Below are 20857 nucleotides of genomic sequence, written 5' to 3'. Positions count from 1 at the left end.
GTTTCTTACGTGGTGTACAGTTTTTGTACTGAAGTGACCAGATGATTTAATATTGTACATAATATTGAAAAGCATTGCCTTGTGCGATACAACTTGAATGTTATTTTTTAACTTATAGTTTCATTTTTGTGTCTATTTAATGAAGCCAAATGCCACATAAGGAGCGGTGAACACAGGCGATGATGCATTTAAAAAAAAAAATGGATCATTTATCAACTTTTGTCATTTTTTACTCACCCCAGTCATCTCCTTCAACTAACTGGTTCATAACTGGCATGTTAACTTTTACCACCAATGTTTTTTTTCTGTGTTCGTTGCAAATTAATATTTTGTTTTTGTTTGGGAGATGTTAAATTTCCAATAAATATGATCAAATAAACTATTTACATTGAAATATTAATTTGTTCTTGTTTTTTTCTATGAAATAAGCAAACAATGCCCGTCTTCAAGCACGCCCACTCCACTGATTGGTCACATTCCCAAAGTACTTCCTGGCTACTGCGAACATTCTTTGGAGAGCTAGCTGAAGTGTTTATGAGGTACTGGCCGGAGACCTTGCCTGAAGAGGAGCACTCATTGTCGGACACACTTTATCAGAAGCACCGCTGGTGCTCCCCCGACCTCACCTGCCCGAGGAGGAGGAGCACTCAATGTCTGACACACTTTGTCACCTGGTGCCATGGAGCTCAGGGGCCGGCACGTGAGGACGCCATGTTTACTAACTGCAGACAATCCTGGCACAACATCGGTAGTGGAAATGTGGTCATTATCATGTTTTTTGGGCGGGCCAACCGTGTCCCAGACAGTGGGCATGGTGGTTCTCTCCACCTCTGTGGACACACAGTGTGTCTGACATCAAGACGTCAAGTAACAAAAGCAGAGCTTAAGGAAGGGCAGAGAGCTATCCGCCATCATGAAGCCCGCTCCTCTGTGACATCACAAAAGAACAGTTTTGCAACGTCCTTTTGAAACCGAGCGTTTTGAACCATCCCAAACTTCTCTCAGGGATCACTTCCAAACGCACAAACCTGATTATCTGAAACTTTGGTCTCGTTTAACACAAAAATACAACATTCTAACAACATTTATAGGTCAGAAAAGGTCCCCTTTAGATGAACAAATGGTCTAACCTAAGTGGGGAAAAATAGCATCATACGGCTCCTTTAACAATAACAGGAAATAAATTGCCGACAGCATCCAATGAAAGTTGTTTATTACATGACGCTACAGTATCAACTTCAACAAAGGTTCTCATTAAAAGCCTGCAGTCACATTGAATCCGATGCGTTTAAGTCATAATGAATATCTATTAGACATCTATAGCCAACTAGAAATAAAGCTAACGAAAAAAAAAGGCCTGAATAACACCAGCGTCCTGTTAACGAACCAGTTGTCATTCCTGTGGACGCCTGTGGGGGGCGTGATCCCACAAGTTTTGTTGAAAGATGAGCGTGTGTGTGTGTGTGCGCGTGTGTGTGTGAGACCACACCTTCATCAAGGTGCATCTAACTGCTCCAGTAAAGTTCTTCTTCTTTTCTCCAGCTCTCCTTCACTCAGTTCACTACCTGACGTGTCCCAGCCACCCTGAAGGCAACACAAAAAAAAAAGACTCCATAAATACACCCGACATGTTGTGGAGGCCGTCAGTCCAGTGTGCCCCGCCTCTCGCCAAAAGTCATCCGGGATGGGCTCCAGCATATCCTAATGAGGAACGGGTGGATGTTGTGCATGCTGCTGCCACTAGGGGGCACAATATCCTCATGGAACAACAGCTGAAAGTAATCCCAGTGTTTTGCTTTTTCTATGGCGATGCCACCAAGGAAGGGTGACGATAACCACAGAAGTAGAAATGGAATATGGAAAATGTTTGCCAATATGGAAAAAGGTGCTTATAGTTTTACTTATCTTCTTTTCAGACACGAGTGACAGTTTGCATGTACACTGAATAAAGGTGGCGATAGTGTGAATAATTTAAAGCACTTCATGTGTGATTCTCATTATTATGTAAGTCATTTAAACATATTATTGTACAGAAAATTCATATTATGAATATTACAAGGTTGCAGTGTATATTTTTATTTCTGATTATAAAAAAATAAATACAACTGTACCTCCTCCTTGGCTGCCTTGCGTTTCGGGGACTTTTGTTTGGCGTCAGAGTGAGACTTCCCTCGGGATTTGTCATTCTCTTTATCTTTGTCCGCGTCCTTGTCTCGCTTGCCGTCTCTTCCTTTCTTGTCGACCTCAGAGTCAGGTGACCCCTGCTGGTCACAAAGAGGCTCAGTACAGAGAGAGACGTTCCTGGTTCACGCTTCCCGGTGATAAGAGTGTCTACGTACAGACTTGTGTCGTCTCTTTTTGGCCTTCTTCTTGTGCTTCTTGGACTTCTTGTAGCTTCGCTCTGGCGTGGAAAAACAGGAGCGGTCGGTCAGCAGCCGCGACCACGCCAGCGACAACATCCACGCAATCATCCTGCACTCACCTGACTCACCACTAGAGGAGCGCTCCGATGGAGTTTTGGAGGCGGAGCGCTTCTTCTTCTTGTGGTATTCTTCCTCTTCGGACTCGGAGCCCTGTGACAACAGGACACGGCGTTCAATCGAGGAGGACTGTCGGGAGCGTTGCCTGTGTAAGATTTATCTACTGACCGATCGAGAGCGTGATCGTTTCCTGTGGTGCTTCTTTGACTTCTTTGAGTGCTTCTTGGTCTTGGAGTGATGATGCTGGCACTCGTGCTGTCGTCAAAAAAAAAAAAAAAATCATGTTAGGGATCAAGTTGTAGAGTTTTGAAGGTCCTCTCACTGGAGTGACACACTGACCTCCAAGACATGCATGAAATCTTTGAATATCCTCTTCCTCTCTGACTCCAGCGTGATGTCTTCAAAGGCAGCTTCTTTCATGAATCGCTCCCTCACCTTCGACAGCAAACATGTTAAGGAACACCGACAGTACTTCCCATGTGTATAACATACCCCTCACACTTCAGTAAAGGAAGTCTATCTATCCATACAAGCCGTACACTGACTACTCTAAAGCATCATTTCTATAGTAGTCCCCTGAGAAGCTGTGTTGTAATTAATTAATTAATCAGGCTTTTAACTAATATTTTAAACTTTTTAAAAATCTTTTTAGTCCTATTTTATGCTCTTAGTCTTTAGCTTTTAACTCCAGGGGGGTCCTCCACACTGGGGGCTCTGTCGGGTCTGCTGAGGGGGTGCTGTCCTTGGGTCCCTTCGACCCGGCCGGCTGGGGGTTCCTCCCTTTGATGTGGGGGTCCGCCCATCTGTCGGACCTGCGGCTCCTCCCAGAGTGGACGACCCCAAAGGTGGCATTTCCTTGATCCTCAGTGCCATGTCTCCTTACTGTGTGTGATTGTGTGTGTGGGTTTGTTTGTGTGTGTGTCTAGTATGGAGGGTGGGAGGGAGGGGCTTTCTTTGTAATTGTTTTTTTCTTTTTAATTGTAGTAACTGCTTTTAATTCTGTAAAGCACTAAAAAGTGCTGTACAAATAAAGTTGATTTGATTTTGATTTGAATTAAAATGGCTGCTTAAATGTGTACGTTATGAGTATCCAAACGAGACAACATACCGCCTCCCACGAGTCCTCTGGCTCCAGCGAGGGCGTGGCCTGCTTCAGCATGGTCTTAAAGGCCGCCTCCTTCCGCTTCATCTTCCTCGCCTCCTCCTTCTCACGCTCTCGCTCCCTCGCTTCAGCCTTCTCCAGTAACTAGATACAGATTTGGATCAAATCAGTCTCATGCAGTCATTTCATATTAAAATTCAGACCACCACAGATACATTTGGTGTTTTTTTTGTAAGATTCGAGGCTCCCTGTTCACCTTCACTCTTGGACACGTTACAATGTTTCTAGTCCAGTAACTTCACTTTTGGAAACTAACATGAAAAGATTGAAACACCTATCACTCTTCTGGTCCTGCTAAGTTAATAACTTCACCTTCTGTTATTAAATAAAACCCTAAGATTTAATTTCATCATAGCCAATTATGCAAATTAGACTATGATGCCCCCTCCAACTCAACGTAATAAAGTTCTTACACTGTTGAAGGCCAACTTTATGTTCCCTGCATCAAGTGTCGTGGCTCGCTTGTCAGAGCTGATGATTGATCCAAAGTCATCAAAACTTGTGTTGATTTCAACCGGGAAGCTTTTGTCCTGAGTAACATGATGAACATAAGTAGAATGAATCAACACACAATAGCGATGAGCAGTCAAGACTTTGCCACCAGAGGTGCCGTGTCACCTTCAGAATGTCTTTAATAATCCTCTTCTCGTCATGGTAACGTGCCTTCAGGTCTTCCACGTAGAATTTGAAAAGGTCCAGAGGAGTGGAGCCTGCAACACAGCCCATATCGGTGAGATTAAGTTAAAAGTAATATACCGGTGTGCAATACTTGCGTGTGTGTCCATGTGTGTCTAACCTGTCTGGCCCAGCATGTTGGCAAAGCGAATGTCAGAGCTCAGGGTCGGGTACATCTCCATCCAGGCAGACATGGAGTGAAGCTGGCCGTGGTCATGGAGCTCATCCAGAAATTTCTGTGCCAGATAAAACGTTATTTCATAGCGGCCGCTATCCTACCGTGTGAGAACAACACTGTGTCCTATTTCTTTGCCGAGTGAAATGATAAAACCTAGCAATCACTGCAAGTAAATGTGAAATAACTATCATTTTACTCTCACCTGGAAGCATTCTCTGTTCTTGCGCTGTCTCCTCCTCTCCCTGAGGAGAGTCTTCTGTTTATCCTCCTCTTCCTCCTTCTCCAGGGCACGGATGTGCTCCTCAAAACAAATAAGCGCATCTTCTTTGTCCATATCTGTTGGAAGAAAACAGTCAACACACACCAAGGAGACTATTTGTAGCTATTACTTGTCATATAAAATGGTGGCATGGGGCATTTTAGTCAAATGCAGAGAGAACAGATGAACAGACTTCTATTATTATACTAGCCATGTTTGTGGAGTGTGTTGCGCTAGGACAGGGGTCTCAAACACGCGGCCCGCAGGCCAAATGTGGCCCGCAGGACACTAGTTTGAGGCCCCCGCCTTGATATGAAAGTTTAATGTTAGTGCGGCCAGCGCAAGTTTGATATGGATGCTGTATGGTATCATGTACCCAGAAAAAAATTTTACGTTTGATTAATGTTCATGTTAAAGGTTAAATAACTGTTAATAGTTATCCTCCCTATCCGTGTGGAAGTGCTACGTTTTTGGCTATTTAAGTTTAAAGGAAATAACTTGGAGGCTACGTTTAGGTCGCTAGCTCTCTAGTTTGCGAGTTAGCATGTGTCTCAAGACCCTGCAGTTGCGCAATATGTTGTAAATAAACAGAACATAAATGTGACTATAGTCGTGTTTTGTCATGTCTACAGGGCTCTAATAATGCTTTAATTTTAATCTGAAAAAATAATTTGTCTACCCACCAACTATATGTGGTTTCTTAAGTTTTTATTATTTGCTGTTTTATTATTATTATATTTATTTATTACTGATTGATTTTCTTCATTCTTGATTTGTTTATTTATTTTTCATCTTATTTTGTGCAGAAAAATAAAAATGAAGATATTTGAGAACAGTGGAATGTTTTATCAGAGCTTTTATTGTAGAAAATCGGAACCAAAGCACTGAAAAAGTTTGTATATTTTTCTGTTTTTAATAAATGCGGCCCAGTCTCGCCCAGACCCTAGCTCCAGTGGCCCCCAAGTAAATTGAGTTTGAGACCCCTGCTCTAGGAGGTGTTTTTCTGAAACTCCTGATATCATTGTAAGAACACAGGACAGTAACAAAAAAGGATTTGTACATACTCTGCAGCTCCTCATCCTCGGCAAAGGTGGGATTATCCAGCAGGTACTGCTGAGCTTCTGACCAGGTGGTACGGTAGGTGACGTTGGCCATGTTGTCCAGAATATTTTTCAGAGCTTCCCAGTTCCTCTTCCTCAGTTGTTTGGCTTGTTCCTGGAGGAGGAAAAAAAAAAAGGCCGTCAGACTTTAACAGCACTCATCTCTTCTTGACAAGACAGCATCGCATCCAAAATGAAGGAGGCCTGACCTTCTCTTTCTTCGCCAGGTAGAACAAGACATCTTCATAAATCTCCTGTCTGTCTCTTTCAGGAACACAGCTCCACACCTCTTGGTCACTGAACATCTGCTCCGCTTTCCTGCAAACCCACACGGTCAGTATAGATATAGTTTTGCCAATTCAACATTCCATTAGTTGTAACATGGAAGACAATTATGAAACATCACCAAATACATTTCAGTTCCAGTATATTTAATGTCTTCAACTGACGTCTCTGCTACACTTCAGTGTGCTGGTTGCCACCAGGTAAGGCAACCAAGGGCTGACTTTATTTCTTATTTCAGCCACTGCCATGCCAAGAACCAGATCACATTTTTGTTAAATATAAATCTTGGAGGCTTAATATGTGAGTATCGGTAATAGTGTGATGAGCGCTTCTTTATAAAGGGAACCATCCACTACCTAACAATGGCGTTCATGATCACCAGTTATCAACATAATCTGCATACCAATTTAGCTTGAAAAAAAATGTCAACATACTTGTATCTAGTAGTAGATGTCATCTTCTCATGATTTTCCAGAAAGCGCTGAAATGTTTCTTTGGATTCCTTGTACTTAATTCTGGCCTCTTCTTTTTCCTCTTTCTCCGTTTGGACCTTATAGGCATTAAACGCCTGCTTCTTCTCACTCAACTTGGGGAGAGCACTTTGGAGAGGAAAAAGAGTGAGGTTATGAGAATGGTATAGACCTCCTTTAAAAAAAAAAAAAAAAAAAAAAAGGAGGAAATGGAAGAAACCATGTGGTACCTGTAGCGAGGGTCGTTAATTATCAGTTTCATAGCCTGTTCCCATGAAGAGTTGGAGGAAACACCCTGAAACAATAAGAGATGAACATAATTAAGTCACATAAAATAATTGTTAAAAATTGCAACATAAATAAAAAGGAAAATTATTATACTACCGGTTACTTGCTGGTTGAAAGGTTGTATGTGACACTAATAGGTGTAAGGTCAAAAGGTGTGGAGCAGCCATCATTCAGAGGATTCATGCAAGTGGCCTCTTTGCTGCTTTGCTTGCTGCTATCTTCTCAGTTGTCACAGTTATTCTTACTCACTGAAGCATGTTACAAATTCTTGGTACTTTAATCTCAGCTAGGTGTGTGTGTGTGTTTGAACTAAATAAAAGCCAATAATTAAGACTTGGTCATTAAGATCTTACAGAAAACAAAACAATCCCAAAGGAGAGCAGCACAATTAAAAAGAGCCTTATTATAGCAGCAACCCCGTTTGCAGGGTGTTCAGCCGCCCATTGCCACAGCTACAGGAGGTGATGATCAGCATCTCAGCTGCAACCTCCCTGCGGCTCAAGGGATTGGATCTCCATGGAGCTGCAGTAGATGTGCTGATTAACACATCAGGCAACCTCAATGCTTCCTGTACAGAGAGGACCACTGGGATTTGCGTGACATCAGTGACAGCGTGAGATTCTGGCGCACAGCAATGCTCCTTGCATATCACAACATAAATGATTTACTGGTCTTTAACAATTGTCTTGACTGTGTGAAACTGATTGTTTAATTGCTTCTTGATGCAAAAGTAAGTGCACTACACTTTGCTTCAACCGGCAGACATGATGTCAATCGGAAGGGGAAGTGGTATTTTTGAAGTAAAAAGTTTCAAAATAAGTCTCCACAAAAGGTAGCCTCAAATCAATCTGTGATGGTTAAAACTAATTAGTGGCAGGCCACCACAAATATATTAACTAGCGGGCAACACTGACAGTACAACAAACATGGAAAAATGGGTGCAGATTATTCAGACAGGGTTTGTCCTCTGTTGTTAAAATTGTCTACAAATACTAATTAATTAACAACCATTTTTCTTATAGATGATCAAGGGCATTTGGTCAAATGACCATTGTTACTTTTAACCATCTGTTCAATGACTTTGTTATTTGGACTCCAATTAAAGCGCTTGCTTAATGCTTTGTCTGATTTATGAAAGACAAAAGCCATTTAGCATTACGGCACTGAAATTGCAGAGGAAAACAAAATTCTGTCAGCAAGACTGTTGGGACTGCGTGAATGAAGCCTGGCAGTAATCCCGTGCGTCATTGTTATGTGACCAACTGATGTGGCAGCAAAAAGCATGCTATGTCCAGACAGGCATGTTGACATAAATAGGACCATAGTGTTTTGCTTGTGTCTTTCTGAGTGAAAGCCATGTCCACATTACCTTCTCCTTGAGCAGCTCCTTGAAAGCCTGCTTTGCTTCCTCCTTCGTGTTCCATTTGTAAGCCTTCTTTTGGATTTCAGGACGTTCTTCTTTTATGACTTCAACACTGGAGGGGTGACATGCGTCATATTCAGACAAGGACAAAAATAGACTTCCCTCTACACGTGTGGATCAGTTTAAGGTGATAAGTGTACTCTACCTGGCCGGGGCCTCAGTAGGTACGGTGTTCTCTGAAGAAGCCACAGGTGTGTCTGTGGACTTGACCTCAGCTGTGTGATGCACGATGGCCTGGGACGCGTGTTCCTCTGGGACGGCTTCAGCTGGCTCTGCTTCCACAGCAGGCGCTGCAGAGGTTGTGTTGTCCGCTTGCAGTACAGGATCCGCTGTGACGACAGGAGCGGCTGCTACCACTGCGGCGGCTTCTGTTGTTCTACAGTCACATCAGAAGAATTTACAGCCACAAGATCAAACTTATAAATATTATGAATCATCAAAAAAGGTTTCTGGTTTGTACAGGAAGAAATCCCGTCTCCTTTTCGTTGTATTTGATGTTCACAAAGCTGATATATAAATAAATAACCAAAGCAACACATGCTAACGGAAGTAAACAGGAAGCGCTTACCCATTCTCCTCAGCTTTGATCATGGCTAAAATAGACAAAAGGAGAAGGCTGTTAGGGTTTTCATTTCAAAGCACAGTCGAGATAAGAGAGAAGCACTGGGTTAATATAGTAATGGAGCTACCACGTTTCAATGCTTGGGCCAATATGAGGACCAAAGATGCCAATATTTAATTGCAACCAATCAATTATTTCAGCAGCACACTGCAAGACACTTCTTTACCTTCCAGATCCTCCAGCTCTTTGGGTTTGGTCCATCTGGACTCCTTGGTTTGAGAGTTGTAGTAGTAAGGCTTCCCTGTGTCTGACTTGTACTCTTTCCAAGGACATTTAGATAGCATTTGCTAAAGCGAAGCAAAGCACAAGAATATTCAATATATTTATATAAACTCTGGTGTTGACATCTATCAGGTAAAAGACTGTGTACTTCTGCAGGAGATTTGAGATCATCTGGCTTTTCCCATGTGGACTGCTTGGTCTCCGTGTTGTAATAATAAGTTTTTCCATCCAGTGATTTGTGTTCCGTCCAGAGGGATTTCTAAAAGAAACAAAAAGGGGAAATATATACATAAATATTTACAAGTTGATAACTGTGCAAGCAACTATTTGCAATATAACTGTATATTAAGATATTTCATAATGCCTTTAAAAAAATACCCCATAAACGTGTTACTTGCTAATTTACACATATCAGTGTACATAAACACAATAAAATTAATATGTTACTGTTTATTTTACTATTTAAGACAATTTTAAAACTTTGTGGCATCTCCTATATTTCAAAATACTCCTACTAGTTGTTTGAATATTGTTCCGCCTGCAAGGTGGTGAGGAATTTTTTTTCTCTTTGGCAGGAGCCAATAACAAGCTATAGGTGAGCTCACAAAAAGCTTGTCAACCCACTGGAATTTGCAGGTCATTACACAATATAACAATATCTAAACGTCTACCCATAATACATTACCCCCAGCAGAGCAGTTCATTGGTTAACGGCTGCCATGGTGCCTTCTGGTGAGTGTGGCTATATAGCCCCTCATCTTGGCAGTCACTCAATCCATTCACTCATTCAGCACAGTATAAAAATATAGTGAATTTGACTGGCTTGTATAGCTAGCTCTAGCCCCTCAGCACTACTGTTTGTATGTGTGATTTGTGTTTTTTAAGCTGGTTTTACGATTACCTCACCTGCCTCCCACGACTGTGCATCACTAATGCACTAGCAAGCCCCTTGAAAAAAAAAGAGGCTGGTCCTTTTTTTCGTAGGAATCCTGAGCTATTGAAATTTAGAGTCTGGTAAATACTGTTATTGGGTGCTTTCAGAGCCATAATGTTTAATATGTGTGAGAAAATGTTACGCTGGTGTGGAGCAAGAGCATTACTTTGCTTCTTTGTGTACAAACCTTTTTTGGCTGTTCTTCCTGTGGGGATCCATTTGTAGCACTCTACAAAAATCAAGTAAAACGTCAAAGTAAGCAACTACTGGGCTGACAGCAGGTAAAATAATGGACTAATGAGATGGTGTGATGCATTGCAAACAAGTTAAACTTACAGTCGTTCCAGGTGCAGCTGTTTAAAATAAAAACACAAGTCAGATGTCATATCTAATGAAAACAAAATGTGCAAGATGACTGATAGAGCGAGTTAAGGCTTACCTGGGGCGTCAACGCCAGGCTATTGAAGAGACAAAAAGAAACAAAGTGAACATCAGCAGCTCTTTCTCTGAGGGATGAATGAATGTTGCAATCGTCCAAGACATTATTCTATCAACATGCAGGGTGACAAACCATCCCTAATTACTGCACAATGGCATAATAATTGTGTTGATTAATTGGATGCTGTCGGCTTTCTCACGCTGCTCCACAAATGTCAGAATTGTTATCTGCATTAGTTTACAATTGATGAACTAAGAACACAAACAATGACTCATTCGATTGAGAGCGCAAGATACGACTATACAGGATGTGTTTAATAACAGGTGTTGACTGTCATTCCAGTCAGAAAACCGACGCACAGAAGAAAACACAGGAGCACAGAAGTGTTATTTCTTCATTCGGTGTTTCACAGTTTGTGGTATAGGTTTAAAATTGGAGTATGAGACAACGCGCTAATGAAGCAGAGGAGAGAAGAGTTACCGGCCCCGTTGGTTGAACAGTCGCAGCTGGCAGGCGCGGAGGCAGCAACATCCCTCCCATCATTGGTGGCAGCAAACCCGGCATCTATTAAAAGAAACATTGTGAAATATTCATCTGCCATTTCCATACTGCTGACTGCGAGTACAAGGTCTTGAGACAGGGTGCTGGCATCCATTGCCTGAACGCTGCTTGCAGGGGTGGGGTGGGGGGGTGAGAGTGGGAGTGCGTGTGCAGTGCTTATTTAGTGGTGTGATGACACAGCCTGCAATCTGTGAAACAGTAACAGTCACTTATGTCCCTGCAGCTTCCTTTTCAAACTTGTGCAGCTGACACCTTCATCACTCGTGGCCACATATCGCATATGCTTGCAAAATGTGACAAACTTTTCACCAGAAGAATTACAAGCCTCACGCCAAAACAAAACCAGCAGAACCTCTAGAGTGTAATGCCCCAGAGGTCAGACAATTTGCAGTTTCTGAACAAATATGCCTCCATAGCAGAGCGGTTGGAACTGCTGTCTTGTATGACGTCTGTGAACCTCTTGGCTGAAAGTTTTGAATTAAATATAAACACAATAGCGAAATTGACTAATAAAAACATAACTGACTGTTAAACGCAGACCCTTGCTGAAAGTGATATAATGTGAATGAAATGTCACCATGACGAGAAGGAACGTTTGGTGAAGCATTTCCCCAGCGAACCGCTCAATTGTGGTGGAATCACATCCCAAACACTAACCCACCCTGTCCTGATCGAAACATGTCAAAATGGTCAAAATGGTGGCCTAAAACACCAGCAAAAGTTGGCAAAAAACCTTGGAACCTCCATGGACGCTAGTGGAGTTAGCCTAACAGAGCATACTGGTGTAGCTGCATGTGTGCGACTCAGGCTGGAGTGTTTACATTGTGTCGTGTTTTACAATGTCGGCTGACAGTGTGCAGATTCTCAGTGGAAAAAAAAAGACACGTCTGTTCATGTTTCACATAAGGATTGTGAATGATGGGCAAAATTCACCAAAAAGTACAGTTCCCCTTTAATCTTCAAGCTATTTAAACTGATGACCATCCTCTGCTCCCAAGGGGTAAGGCAGAACATTAAAATAGACATGAGGTGAGGCGTCTTGGGCTGTGGAACACATCAAAACACTGTTCCTGGCTAGATGTGCAAATTAAAATCTAGACGTCAACATCACCCGTGATCTAAGATGAAAGATGAAAGTGTGCTTTGATCTACAAGTCTGGACTTTGGCTTTAAGTCACTTGGCTCTTCTGGAAAATAATGTCACACATTCTGTCCTACCGCAACTGAAGAGGTGTGACTGTGGAGGAACTATTGTATTCGGCAACAACATGGACGGCTTTGATTTTCAGCTCTAAAACACTTGAAAAACACTTTAAAAAGAAATATTATAGTGACACACTAAAGCATTTTAGTAAACGTTGCATGTAAACAAAGAAGGCTTAAGATTATCTTCATTAACATCTTTTTTTTTTTACTGTGGACATTACTATATTGTTTAGATGCATATGTTCAATTCTTCAAGGCATCTCATTGTCTTACAGAATTGATTGTGCATTGTTTTGTTTATGGTCACATTAGGAAGACATACATTTAACTTCAAATACCAAGCAGCCACCTTACATCAGAAATCAATTAGTGTAAACGATGCAAGTAAAATAATGGCTGTTTGGGCTTTGTGGCTATTTCACATGCCCCTATGGGTTCAGAGGGCAGTAAAAAAATGGGGGGAGTGTTGGAGTGACAGTGTGAAGCGAGAAAAGCAATGTTCTAATTGCAGTCAGGAAGGATAGAAATGTGTTGATTGGTGCAAAACTGGCTGGAGATAACTGTCAATGTTGTTTTAAATGAATGCAATGACAAACATTCTGTAATGAAAGCACTTAAGGTGATACATCAATGTCATGCAAGATGAAAACAAATATTGCTACTGGTTGGATGAATACTTCCCCAGGGAGGCCCTCCAGAGGCATCCTAACCAATAGTTTTTCTCGTCTGATTTCTAAGGGGAGAGCCCAGCCATCTTACAGTAGGAACTTATTTCAGTCGCTTGTACCCGCGATCTTGTCCTTTTTATGTCACTACCCAAAGCTCATGACGATAGGTGAGGATAGGAACACAGATTGACGAATTGATCTGGCGTTCCAGCCGAGGGAAGGTTTTGAAAGTCAACCAGCAACATAAAAGACTGACCTGTCCCATCGGTGCTGCTGCCATTGGTGGCATGATTCCAGGGGGCATAATTCCGGGGGGCATTGGGGTCATACTGGGAGGTCTTTGTCCCAAGGGAGGCATTCCCATGGGAGGGAAATGAGGTGGTATTCCTGGTGGTCCCATCTAGACAGGATGCATAAGAGGAAGAGAATAAAAACTTTGCACAATGGCCAAAACCTTGTATTAACCACATTTAGTGCAACCCTGTGCTCTTACTCCTACAGAACGGAAAGCTACAGTTTTAGCATCAATGTCAGGCACTTACAAAGGGGTGAGGCATCCCTGAGGCTGGCACACCTGGATAAGGTGCAGCTTGACTCGGGCCATTATTAGCCTCCGATGAAGACTGCCATGAATGGGGAAACACTACAAATTAGTGAACTCATAAGAGTCTGCAGTGTTAAATATTTATTCCATCCACAGAAGCTCACAAAAATGTAAGATTATTCCAATATATCTTCAAGGGAAAATACCACAGAAATGAAACTTAGATATACTTTAACATAGTCAGTGTACAGCTTGTAGGGCCCATGATTTCAACATTAACGGAATCGCTGAATTTGCCAATGAAAATAGAATCTACCAGGGATGTCCCTATGTGATCTTCAGGATCAAGATCAGCTGCTGTATTTTGAAAATTAGATAATATTGGCTTCTGCCATGAGATCGGGACGATTCGATTGCCGTATCACGTTCATAACACTGAACACTCCCAATATCTCACAGAGGTTAGTTGCAAAAGCCAAACAATATTGTTGGTCACACTTTGTAATAAAAGCAAATTCAGAAATACTTTGATTGCATTTTTTTAGCTTTGAAGAGCTACTTTTATAACCATATTAAATTCCACAAATGTAAATCATTGATTAAGGAAAAAGGATTGGTACCGGATTGTATCACAATCCAAAAAATGTAGATTGAGACACCCGTAAAATCTACTGTTAAACATGGACAAATTTAAAACAAAAACAGCGGAATTAGGCTCCGGAATTTGACAGTGACCTAAGCTTGAAAAGGGACAGATTTACTGTACTCTGAAAATATCTAAAAAACATAGCCATTACTGTCTAAATAGCTGTTTGACAAAGTACGTGTTGTAGTTCATATTTCTCCAATGAACCTGAGCTTACCCAGTACCGGCAGCACTCACGCAGCCCCAGACCATAATGGTCATTGGTCAAAACCCATTTGTGTTGCCAGCTATTCAGACAGTTATGGCTGTTATGTTGACCGACTGTGAGTGGATAGTTCATCTATACTGCCATATCAACTGTACACTGACTACTCTAAAGTATACCTTCAAGTTTCATTTAAATAGTATTGCCTCCTGAGAAGAAAAATGCATTCCCTACATATATAAAGGGTTTACTCACTTTTGTAATACGCTGTATAAAGCCCCCAGTTCGTCGTTACAAAAGTGGGAAACGTACACCACAATTTCAGTCTAGTTGTTGCAAAATATGTGTAATAACAGCCTGGAAACCATGACCTGTTCAGTAAATACTGCGCTATGTAATAAAGGCGACGAATTCAGACCTAGTCTAATTTCTGGAAACGTTGGACGCTAAAACAATAAAACATTCGCTTCCCAACCTGTCCACGTCACTTTTAACACATAGCTAACATATTGATAGCATTTTATAGTGGTTAAATGGACGCTTGGTATAAACAGGATGTAATTCCATTCAGAATAAGATAAAACTTTAGTGTACTGTCCAGGAAATAGCCAAGCCTTTTTCCAATGTGTGTGCGGCAACTTTAGCATGATGCTACTACGAGATGCTAATCGGCATTTTCAGGAATGTGGAACATTAATTTAGACATAATGGCGACAAATACATACTATAGATAGATAATAAATACAGTCAAACAAACACGCGACCCTATTTTGTTCTTATTATGCTGTAAGAACCAAGTTCTTTAGAATGGCAATAACTCACCATGATGGTCAGAGTGGAGCCGCGAGACTCTAGCGCACATCGCAACAACGAGCAACGTGATTGGCTGAACCAGCGTCGAATTCAAAAAAGGTCAAAGGTAAATATTCGGTAGCGTCATTCTGCGTCACTAATGTGCAAATATGCGCAACCAAATGCTGAATTGAGAAATAAGGCTCCTCCGTGGATTACATGGTATTATTTTACTTACTGAGAAAATCTGAAAAAAATAATTTATACTCCTCCTTCCACCATATATATTTTAAACATGTATTTATATATGAGGGTGATGATTATTATTTTCAATTTCTGTTTTGAAACCTAAAGTCAGTCATAGTCATAATAGCTGTCATGGATAAACACCTGACAAGATGTGCATTAATAAAAAATACAGTCAAACTTGAACCATCTACATGAAGAATAAGCTCAGTGAAAAATGTCTGCCACACAATCAGTCCTGTTTCTTCCTGGTGTTGTATTCCTGGTGAGTCACCGGTGTTCAGACACAGCAAAATTACCTTGGTGTATTGGGGATGATTTGGAGAACTGGCAGTGATTTTCCAATTACTGGCGTCTGTGAAGCAGCACTCTTGGCTGTATATGAAGAAGATGATTTCCTATGATGGGGAAAATTAGAAATTAGAAAGTGGACAGTTTGAACACTTTTACAAGAAGTACAATATGTGTCTTATTTGTCTTTGTCTCCAAAAAATGAACAGTAAATTCTGTTCACGGAATTGTAAATGTGCATTAAGTGCAGAGGGAAGTGCCCACCAGCAGATTGGACTGTATAGTTTAAAGATGAAAAATTATAAATGAAAAAACTTTTTGAAAAAAAAGTGATCTTTGGACTACTTTATAATTATATCACAGAACATGCAGCCAAATTATTCTAACTACTGTGTTGAACTGTACTATTCTTCTTCAAATTATATTGACTTTAATTGTTATAAAACATTAAAAATGAATGACTGCATAATGAGTGCATAATGTTTATGTCTTAGTATTCTATTTATGTTTCCTAACACACTTTCCCCGTGTTTGATTGCTGTGTGTGTTGGGGGGGGGGGTGATTGATCCACAATATATTAGCCTATCAATGTGTGCCTGCAGTCGTTTTTTTTACCCATTGAGTTCGGCTTGGAGGCCAGCGTGTGGCTGACCTGCCTTGCGGGCACTCTTCTCTCATCTAACAATTGGCTTCCTGTCAAGCACGCTCACCGTAACTATCAACAACACACAGGATCACATTATTGCAATGGGCTATTCATTTGGCTTTCGAAAAGGGAACTATAGATGCAACAGTTTGATTACATGAAACATTCCTTTCATAAAAACTCAGTCTCGCCGTCCTGTATTTGATGTTAATGTGTCCAAAATTCGTTATTTATTTGAGCCTCTACAATAGTAAAGTATGCTGTCTCCATGTTGTCTCCAGTGTTGTCGGAGAAGATGAATTAGCTCTACTCTTTCATTGCTTCAGGGTAGCACGTTTGTTTAAAAAACATTATGTCCTCTGCTTGATTATTGGCTGGCGCGATCAATAATGATTTGGTCAATTACATTCACATGCTGTCTGGTTCTTTTGTGATTAGAAATTACTTCAAATAAATACCTTATCTTGTTTACATGTAATAAGACAACGCAGTACAGACAACACCATTCAAGTTGAAATCATCATCATGTGTGATATCACATGTGAAGTCAGCAAATCTCATGAGAATTCAGCCAATGGGTATGGAATTAATATTTGTGTTTTGCTTTTTCTTTTACTTTTTTGTGCACTGTTATTTGAATAGTACGTCATTCACATGGCATTATTATATATTAAAAATAGTTTGGAAATTCAAACAAATAGGATGTCAACCAGAAACATTCATTCATTCAACGAGGGTTGCGGGGGTGCTGGAGCCTATCCCAGCTGTCTTCGGGCGTGAGGCGGGGTACACCCTGGACTGGTGGCCAGCCAATCACAGGGCACATATAGACAAACAACCATTCACACTCACATTCATACCTATGGACAATTTGGAGTCGCTAATTAACCTAGCATGTTTTTGGAATGTGGGAGGAAACCGGAGTACCCGGAGAAAACCCACGCATGCACGGGGAGAACATGCAAACTCCACACAGAAATGGCCGAAGGTGGAATTGAGCCCTGGTCTCCTAGCTGTGAGGTCTGCGTGCTAACCACTCAACCACCATGCCGCCCCCAACCAGAAACAAATAGTGCTCAATGTTTCTCAGTCTGTTATTCACTCTGTACTGTAATAGGAGAAGATGGCTGCAGTAAAATTGGGTCGGGTGGGTCACAGTAAGAGTCTAGAGTTGAGAACCAAAAACATATTCTTTTTTTCTCTATTACTTTTGCAGAAAATCGACCCTCTTGGTACTGCAATTGTACCAAACAACAACCTAATAACACTCTTTGTACAGCACTTCAAATATGTCTCGTATTAAAACCACTCAAATCTATGCATTATGTGACCACGTGTGAAAGATTTAGTACTTCATTAAAACATGAGCTCCTCATATAGCTATATGATCACATAATATAGTCATCAACTTATGGGCCGCAAATGCACAGATGAATAATTCAGCTCTGTGTGCATCTCTTCACCAGCTTATCTCCTCCAAGAGTAAGTGAGCTATGGTGTAATCTCTGTCTTTTAAACGGCAACTCTGGGTAGATTACTTTGAAACATAGCTTGCTTTCAAGACTATTTCATTTAAACCCATCTGATTTAAGTCCTATCTTCAAGGAACGGCATAAGTTCCTTCCTTTCTAAAGGAATTACACTTAGAATAGACCCCCCACTGCTGCTGTTAATATAATTCTTCCTGTTTTATTATGTGACTTAACATTACACCATTCATTTGATTGGATGTAATATCTGGCCTGTCAATCACACACAGAGTGGCTCCACTGAGATAATAGCGCTTGTTGCGGAATCAAGTTATCCTGGAGATTAACAATCAAAATGAGACGATCCCGAAATGGAAGCATCTGTGAGCCTGATGGAGCGAGCGTCTGTGAAACCGAGCGTACTTGTTTTGAAAGGATCAAAACCAGGTGTGGAATGGGACACACGCTCCCACGGGAGATAGTGTGAGCACTGTGCTGTGAAATGACTCAGCAGTGGCGACTTCACGACAACTTGGTGGCCAAAAAAAAAAAAAAAACGAAATATATATATATATATATAAAAAGCTCCTCCAGAGGAACCATTTAACATCTGTTACGCAAGAGGACCCTAGAATGCCTCAAACATCTGGCAATTGCAATTAGACATGCAAGATTGACTCCTACGGCCACTAGAGAGCACAACAGTTTGTATTAAGTTTTGTTGCAGCCTTATTGTATCCTACGGGAGATACATTGTCACAGTTTTATTCATAACATGTCCAAATTTGGCGTGTTTCTAAAAGTATTTGAGAGCTCAACATTGGCCAACAATTCACCAGGATTTAATTACCATATTGTTTTCTCCTTGATTCAATGTCATCCATCCATTTACCGTATTTTCCGGACTATAAGTCGCACTTTTTTTTCATAGGTTGGCTGTTCCTGCGACTTATACTCCAGAGCGACTTATAAATGAAAAAACTGTTTATGTTACATTACATCTATTCTTTTATTGTTAGAGCCTGCCTTCTGTTTGTCAAGTCGTTGCAAAAAGTGCGATTTATACTCCAGTGCAAATTATGTATGTTTTTTTCTACCAAATTTTTGGTAGGCATTTTTGGCGTTGTGCAACTTATACTCCGGTGCGACTTATAGTCCAGAAAATACGGTATTTTCTATACCGTTCAGGATTAAGGTGAAGCTTGAGCCTATGCCAGTTGATTTTGGTGAGAGACAGACTACACCAGGGCTGCACGGTGGGCGAGTGGTTAGTGTGCAGACCTCACAGCTAGGAGACCTGAGTTCAATCCTTGTGCATGCGTGGGTTTTCTCCGTGTACTCCGGTTTCCTCCCACATTCCAAAAACATGCTAGATTAATTAGCGACTCCAAATTGTCCATACAGTGAAGAAAATAAGTATTTGAACACCCTGCTATTTTGCTATTTCTCCCACTTAGAAATCATGGAGGGGTCTGAAATTTTCATCGTAGGTGCATGTCCACTGTGAGAGAGATAAACTAAAAAGAAAAATCCAGAAATCACAATGCATGATTTTTTAACAATTTATTTGTGTGATACAGCTGCAAATAAGTATTTGAACACCTGTGTATCATCTAGAATTCTGACCCTGAAAGACCTGTTAGTCTGCCCATTAGAAGTCCACCTGCACTCCATGTATCATCCTGAATCAGATGCACCTGTTTGAGGTCGTTAGCTGCATAAAGACACCTGTCCACCCCATACAATCAGTAAGACTTTAACTTGTAACATGGCGAAGACCAAAGAGCTGTCCAAAGACACCAGAGACAAAATTGTACACCTCCACAAGGCTGGAAAGGGCTACGGAGCAATTACCAAGCAGCTTGGTGAAAAAAGGTCCACTGTTGGAGCTATCATTAGAAAATGGAAGAAGCTAAACATGACGGTCAATCTCAATCGGAGTGGAGCCCCATGCAAGATATCACCTCGTGGGGTCTCAATGATTCTAAGAAAGGTGAGGAATCAGCCCAGAACTACACGACAGGACTTGGTCAATGACCTGAAAAGAGCTGGGACCACCGTTTCCAAGGTTACTGTAGGTAATACACTAAGACGTCATGATGTGAAATCATGCATGGCACGAAAGGTTCCCCTGCTTAAACCAGCACATGTCAAGGCCCGTCTTAAGTTTGCATATGACCATTTGGATGATACAGAGGAGTCATGGGAGAAAGTTTTATGGTCAGATGAGACCAAAATAGAACTTTTTGGTCATAATTCCAATAAGCGTGTTTGGAGGAAGAAGAATGAAGAGTACAATCCGAAGAACACCATCCCTACTGTGAAGCATGGGGGTGGTAGCATCATGCTTTGGGGGTGTTTTTCTGCACATGGGACAGGACGAGTGCACTGCATTAAAGAGAGGATGACTGGGGCCGTGTATTGTGAGATTTTGGGGAACAACCTCCTTTCCTCTGTCAGAGCATTGAAGATGGGTCGTGGCTGGGTCTTCCAACACGACAACGACCCGAAGCACACAGCCAGGAAAACCAAGGAGTGGCTCCGTAAGAAGCATATCAAGGTTCTAGCATGGCCCAGCCAGTCTCCAGACCTGAACCCAATCGAAAATCTTTGGAGGGAGCTCAAACTCCGTGTTTCTCAGCGACAGCCCAGAAACCTGACTGATCTAGAGAAGATCTGTGTGGAGGAGTGGGCCAAGATCCCTCCTGCAGTGTGTGCAAACCTGGTGAAAAACTACAGGAAACGTTTGACCTCTGTAATAGCAAACAAAGGCTACTGTACCAAATATTAACATTCATTTTCTCAGGTGTTCAAATACTTATTAGCAGCTGTATCACACAAATAAATTGTTACAAAATCATGCATTGTGATTTCTGGATTTTTCTTTTTAGTTTATCTCTCTCACAGTGGACATGCACCTACGATGAAAATTTCAGACCCCTCCATGATTTCTAAGTGGGAGAAATAGCAAAATAGCAGGGTGTTCAAATACTTATTTTCTTCACTGTAGGTATGAATGTGAGTGTGAATGGTTGTTTGTCTGTA

The 20857-nt window shown here is 41.3% G+C and overlaps 1 protein-coding gene across 5 annotated transcripts; it reads right to left on the bottom strand.

The window, feature by feature from the left end:
* Window positions 1-1196: 1196 nt before the first annotated feature.
* On the bottom strand, window positions 1197-15269 carry prpf40a (PRP40 pre-mRNA processing factor 40 homolog A). 5 transcript variants are annotated; one of them, XM_078795157.1, is made up of 27 exons: window positions 15190-15269; window positions 13515-13595; window positions 13229-13372; window positions 11018-11101; window positions 10538-10556; window positions 10435-10451; window positions 10286-10327; window positions 9313-9423; window positions 9109-9229; window positions 8889-8913; window positions 8466-8696; window positions 8267-8372; window positions 6840-6904; window positions 6574-6738; window positions 6064-6172; window positions 5819-5969; window positions 4698-4831; window positions 4439-4553; window positions 4261-4352; window positions 4056-4172; window positions 3589-3726; window positions 2820-2915; window positions 2649-2735; window positions 2492-2573; window positions 2340-2401; window positions 2112-2264; window positions 1197-1584 (listed from the first exon to the last, which is right to left on the bottom strand). In XM_078795157.1, the coding sequence occupies exons 1-27, from the start codon at window positions 15190-15192 to the stop codon at window positions 1495-1497; spliced, it is 2640 nt and encodes an 879-aa protein (XP_078651283.1). In that variant the 5' UTR covers window positions 15193-15269; the 3' UTR covers window positions 1197-1494. The 5 variants fall into 5 exon arrangements, with proteins under 5 accessions (XP_078651283.1, XP_078651281.1, XP_078651284.1 ...); XM_078795155.1 differs by having other exon boundaries at window positions 2483-2573; window positions 15190-15268; XM_078795158.1 differs by having other exon boundaries at window positions 2112-2261; window positions 15190-15268.
* Window positions 15270-20857: the final 5588 nt, after the last annotated feature.

The sequence above is a fragment of the Doryrhamphus excisus genome, linkage group LG12, assembly GCF_037039965.1.
Source record: "Doryrhamphus excisus strain RoL-2023G ecotype Guam linkage group LG12, RoL_Dexc_Guam_v1.1, whole genome shotgun sequence".
NCBI classification, from domain to species: Eukaryota; Metazoa; Chordata; class Actinopteri; order Syngnathiformes; family Syngnathidae; genus Doryrhamphus; species Doryrhamphus excisus.
This window is presented reverse-complemented; position numbering and strand designations above follow the sequence as displayed.

Bases quoted from the DNA above. Each gene is read 5' to 3' on its own strand.
- prpf40a (XM_078795155.1), bottom strand. The intron at 8,373-8,465 runs GTAGAGTACACT...TCACCCCTCCAG, and splicing joins CCTACTGAGGCCCCGGCCAG to TGTTGAAGTCATAAAAGAAG. The intron at 2,916-3,588 runs GTATGTTGTCTC...TTGCTGTCGAAG, and splicing joins CAGAGGACTCGTGGGAGGCG to GTGAGGGAGCGATTCATGAA.